We start from the raw sequence: 6,000 nt of genomic DNA, 5'->3' as shown, positions 1-6,000 counted from the left end.
GAAATCGGGAATCATTTTGGAGTCGACGGACTTGAGCGGTTTTTATGAAAAAGCAAAAGATGAGATCCTGGAAAACATGGAAAAATACAACAAAATGGGATCGAATTGCACAGTGTCCGCCATCTTGAAAATGGACATCAACTTGATTGAGTACAGACCCATCGGTGGTCGGTCGTATATCCCTCTCGACGATTTTCTGTCAAGCAAAAAAGCAATCATCAACATGCAGAACGAAGACGATGAATGCTTCAAGTGGAGCGTCACCAGGGCGTTGAACATGAAAGAAAAAAATGGAGAAAGGATTGACAAAGACTTGATTGAACAATCAAAAAAAATAAATTGGGAAGGGATTGATTTTCCTGTCAAACTTGATCAAATCAAAAAATTTGAAAAAAATAATCAAGACATCAGCGTCAATGTTTTCGGGTATGAAAAAAAAATTAATTCACCCTTTGCGAATATCGAAATGCTTGAACAGAAAGCATGAAATTGATTTGCTGTTCATTTCAGACGGAGAAACAAATCATTATTGCCTGATAAAAAATCTGAGCCGACTCATTTCTTCCCAAGCATCAAAAGAAAAAGTAAAAAAATATTTTTGCAGAAATTGCTTGCAGGGGATGAACAGTGAGGAGGACCTTTCAAAGCATTCGTCTTATTGCGGAGAGTACAGCTCGGCACGGATGGATCTTCCTCCAAAAGATTCGTTCATGAAATTTGGGCACATGGAAAGGTCGATGAGGGTTCCATTCATCGTTTACGCGGATTTTGAAAGCTTTGTCAAACCGATGGACTCGTGCGAACAAAACCCAGACCAATCTTACACCAAACAGTTTCAAAAACACGTTCCGAGCTCCTTTGCATTTCACATCAAATGTTTTGACGAAACCGTTTACAGCAGTAGTCCAACAATATCCGTGTCGGAAAGCGAGGATGAGGACATTGGTGAATATTTTGTCTGCGAGTTGGAAAAAGAAATAAAAGAAGTCTTTGAAAAAATTGATAAAAAAAATATGGTCCTCACAAAGGACGACAAAAATAATTTCAAAGCCGCAACCGTTTGCCACATTTGCGAAGAAAAAATCCTCGATTCAGAAAAAGTGCGAGACCACTGTCATTTCACTGGAAAATATCGAGGAGCAGCACACAACGAATGCAACCTGAAATACAAAGTCCCAAAATTCATTCCGGTCGTTTTTCACAATCTGTCGGGTTATGACTGCCATTTGTTTATCAAAAAATTGGGAGGAGAAATAACCTGCGTCCCATGCAACGAGGAAAAATACATCAGCTTCTCGAAAAAAATCAAAGTGGGAGAGTACATTGGGAAAGACGGAAAAACCAAAGAAAAAAAAATTGAATTGAGGTTCATCGACAGCTTTAAATTCCTTTCCAACAGTTTGGACACTTTGGCGAAAAATTTGAAGCCTGAAGAGTTCAAAAACCTATCAAAATATTTTAAAGAAAAAGAAGAATTCGATTTGCTTCGAAAAAAAGGCGTTTACCCTTACGGTTGGGTGGATGGATTCGATAAATTTCATGAAACGCAATTGCCTCCAAAAGAAGCGTTTTTCTCAGAACTCAGCCACAATGGAATAAGTGATGAAGATTACGCGCATGCTCAGGAGGTTTGGAAAGTGTTTAAATGCAAAACGTTCAGAGATTACCACGATTTGTACAACGTGTCGGACGTTTTGATTCTGACCGGCGTCTTTGAAAATTTCAGAGACGTTTGCATGAAACATTACAAGCTCGACCCAGCCTGGTATTACACGTCTCCCGGATTGGCTTGGGACGCTTGTTTGAAACTGACAAAAATAAAACTGGAATTGTTGAGCGACCCAGACATACTTCGAATGATCCAAAAAGGAGCTCGTGGAGGGATCAGCATGATCACCAACCGGTATGCAAAATCGAACAACAAATACATGGGCGACTCGTACAATCCAAACCAACCATCAAAATTCATTCAATACTTGGACGCCAACAACCTGTATGGATGGGCCATGTGCAAGCCTCTTCCCTTTGGAGGATTCGAATGGATGACAGAAGACGAACTGTCAGATTGGAAGTCGATTCCATGCATTTTGGAGGTTGATTTGGATTATCCGGAAAGCCTTCACGATGAACACAACGATTATCCGTTGGCCCCCGAGAGAATGAAAATCGGAAAAGTGGATAAGCTGGTCCCCAATTTAAACGACAAAAAAAATTATGTCCTTCACCTGTGAAAATCTGAAGCTGTATGAGCGATTGGGGATGAAAATATCAAAGGTGCACAAAGGAATAAAATTTGAGCAACGGGATTGGTTGAAACCATACATTGACCTCAACACCGAAGCGAGAACAAAAGCAACCAGCGAATCTGAGAAAGAATTTTTCAAACTGATGAACAATTCGGTGTTTGGAAAAACCATGGAGAACATTGAAAAAAGAGTGGACGTGAGACTGGTGACAGAAAAGGAAAAGGCAATAAAATTGGCATCCAAACCAAATTACGACCGGCACACGATTTTCGACGAAAACTTGATTGCCGTCCACATGAAAAGGACATCAATTTTTTACAACAAACCAATTTATTCGGGCATGTCCATTTTGGATTTGAGCAAAACCTTAATGTTTGAGTTCCATTATGATTTCATCAAAAAAAAATATCCTGGTGACGCAAAGCTGCTGATGACGGACACGGACTCACTGGTTTATGAAATAAAAACAGACGATTTTTACAAGGACATTGCCGACGATGTGGAAAAAAAATTCGACACGTGCGAATTCCCAAAAGATCATCCAGCCATTCAAAGCGTCGGGTTCAAAGTGGGTTTAAACAAAAAAGTTGTTGGGATGTTCAAAGACGAAACCGGAGGAAAACAGATTGAAGAGTTTGTCGGTCTCAGGTCGAAATTGTACTCTTACAAAATACATCAAGAAAGACAAGAAAAAAAATGCAAAAAATGCAAAGGGGTGAAATCATATGTCGTCGACAAATACATCACACATGACGATTACAAAAAATGCCTCGAAACCAAAAAAGAAAAGGTGAACAAAATGAATGTCATCCGATCCCATTTGCATGACGTTTATACGGAGGAAATCAACAAAACCTCTCTCAGCTCTGACGACGACAAAAGAATCATTTTGGATGATGGGATCCACACGTTGGCTTATGGTCATTACAAATTAAAAAAAATTGCAGAAGCAGATCCAGAGGAAGAGACCGAGGAAGAGACCAAGGAAGATGGAATTCACACGTTGTATGACGTTTACATGGAGATGGAGGAAATCAACAAAACCTCTCTCAGCTCCGATGATGACAAAAGAATCATTTTGGATGATGGAATTCACACGTTGGCTTATGAGCATCACAAAAAAATACCTTGTTTCAACTTGGCCGATTATGAAAACTTTTTCGGTCCAGGGACAGAACCAAAGGTATATCCAGAACGCGAGGAAGAGACCGAGGAAAAACACGAGGCAGAGACAGAAATAGAAAGGTTGATCGCAGAATGCCGAAAGATAATCGCAGAGAACAAAGAAATCTCAAATAGGTCAAAAATGTTGATCGCAGAGTTCAGAGGGGAGACAAAAAGGTAAGTGACAAAAATGAGGAAGCAAATTAAAAAAAGAAAAAAAATGAACAAAATAAAAAAATGAACAAAATGATCAATGTGGAAGGAATTATTTTGCCGAACGAGGCTTTGACCAATTTTCAATTGATGGAAGCAGCAAAAAAACTAAAAATAAAAAACTTTCGAGGGGTTTTTGTCAGAGACATATTGCCAAAAAAAACGAGAAAAAAAGAATGCGGGATTATCAACACGGGGGATTCGAGCACTGGAGGATTTCATTGGGTGTGCTGGTACAAAGATGGAGACGAAAAGTTCAGCTTTGACTCTTACGCTCAACCCCCTCTCGTCGAACTAGTCAATTATTTAAAAAAGTCCGGTCTTTTACAACAGCGAAAGGGTTCAATTTGGAAACACGTCTTATTGCGGTCACTTGTGCCTTTACGTCTTGAAAAAATGTGAAGAGGGGAACAGCTTTCAAGACGTTTTCAACACCCTTTGGTGATCGCGAATTAAAAAAATTTTTCACCCTTTTAAAAAATGATTGACAAATTCAACAGAAACGAGTTCAGCGTTTATCTCGACAATCTTGCAACAGACTCAGCAAGCAACGTTTATGTCAAAACGGATGGATCCAGCACCATCACTGCAGACATGGATTTCAATTCAAACAAAATCATCAACCTGGCAGAACCAACCAACTCGCACGACGCCGCCACAAAAAATTATGTGGACACGCATTCAACAGGCGGAGGATCCTCAGTTGGCACAACAGACTTGGATTTGAATTTTCACAAAGCGATTAACTTGAACGAGCCAACCAATCTTCACGACGCCGCCACAAAAAATTACGTCGACGTCAGCTCCAGCATGCTCATCAAAACGGATGGATCCAGCACCATCACTGGAAGCTTGGACTTGAACTCTCACAAAATCATTAATCTGACTGATCCAACGGCTTTAAAGGACGCAGCGACAAAAGGGTACGTCGACACCAAAGTGACATACAACAACATTTCATACGCCGACATCAACATGACATCACACAAACTGACCAATTTGGCAGAGCCCACTTCATCCTCAGATTCAGCCACCAAAAATTACGTCGACACGCATGCCGGTGGAGTTGGCACTGCGGACTTGGATTTGAATTCGCACAAGTTGATCAACGTGACTGATCCTTCAAATGCACAAGATGGAGCGACAAAAAATTACGCAGACGCCTTGTCTCAAAAATCAAGCTTTTTAGGCTTTGTTCCTGGATCAGGATTCACCAGTTTGGGACTGAAATCTCAAACTGTCGCCGGATCAACCACCGCACCTGTCTTCAGCTACGTCAGCGGTTCTGGCGTTCTGAGAAGATTATGGCTGGCTCTTTACGGAACCGGAACAGGAGTTCCCGGGCTGGTTTTTCTTCAAATATTGGCTGACGGACAGCTTGTTGTCGGAAACAGTTCAACAACCCAGGAAGGAATTGGATTAAACACCACTGCCCTTGCCACCGATTTGCTTTTTTCCCCTCTCGGCGGTCCTTTTTACGCCAACTCTTTGCAAGGATGCAACGTGTACAGCACAACCTCACTGGGAGGATATTTCACACTCGACTTGCCATTCACATCAAACCTCACCATCAAATTGGTTAATAACAACACTGCAGCCATCACGTACTGGATTCAACCCTTCATTTCCACATTCACCACAATCCCTCCTCTCCTTTCCACCGTTAAACTGCGCTCAACGACGTTCAGATATCTCAACACCACTTATGGAAACGAATATGTTCTTCTGAACACCAACGGAAATGGAAATGGCGTTTTTCTCAAATACATCCGGATGCACATCATCGGTGCTTCTGGAAACTGGTGGGAATCCAGAGTCAGAATGTACGACGGATATGCATCTCCTGCAAACGTCATCAGTCCTTGGACACCTTACAGCGCAAACAATTACAACACTTTCCCTGGTTATGACGGAAACAGCACATGCTTCTTCTCCTCCTCTGGACTGGAAGACTTTTATTTGTCCTCATGGAACGGATCAAACGTGTCTTCCTTCAACAACAAATCGACGGGGCTATTGTATCAATCAAACGCTTCCATCGCATCCACCACCACCATTTCCTTTTACAGAAAATTTGCAGAGTCTGATTCCATGCCAGGAGTCTCTGCTGGAAGAAGACTCGTCGTCACTCTCAACTCCGGCGACGCACAAGTCGGTCAAACCGGAAGCTTTTACCTTCTCCTCGGACAAGCTTATTTAACCCGTGCTTTCTAGTAGTGCAAAATTTCTGTAAAAGGAAATGGTGGTGGTGGATGCGATGGAAGCGTTTGATTGATACAATAGCCCCGTCGATTTGTTGTTGAAGGAAGACACGTTTGATCCGTTCCATGAGGACAAATAAAAGTCTTCCAGTCCAGAGGAGGAGAAGAAGCATGTG

The 6,000-nt window shown here is 41.6% G+C and overlaps 1 protein-coding gene across 1 annotated transcript; it reads left to right on the top strand.

Moving 5' to 3' along the window:
* The first annotated feature begins 1,013 nt into the window (after positions 1-1,013).
* On the top strand, positions 1,014-2,231 carry LOC149894034 (uncharacterized). Its single transcript, XM_090076828.1, has one exon. The coding sequence runs from the start codon at positions 1,014-1,016 to the stop codon at positions 2,229-2,231; it is 1,218 nt and encodes a 405-aa protein (XP_089932954.1).
* The last annotated feature ends 3,769 nt before the right edge of the window (positions 2,232-6,000 follow it).

This window comes from Hydra viridissima, unplaced genomic scaffold (genome assembly GCF_058129835.1).
Source record: "Hydra viridissima isolate aposymbiotic clone 2 unplaced genomic scaffold, HvirCarnegie_v1 scaffold_1, whole genome shotgun sequence".
NCBI classification, from domain to species: Eukaryota; Metazoa; Cnidaria; class Hydrozoa; order Anthoathecata; family Hydridae; genus Hydra; species Hydra viridissima.
This window is presented reverse-complemented; position numbering and strand designations above follow the sequence as displayed.

Coding starts and splice junctions, on each gene's coding strand:
- LOC149894034 (XM_090076828.1), top strand. CDS start 1,014: ATGGTCCTCACAAAGGACGACAAAAATAATTTCAAAGCCGCAACCGTT.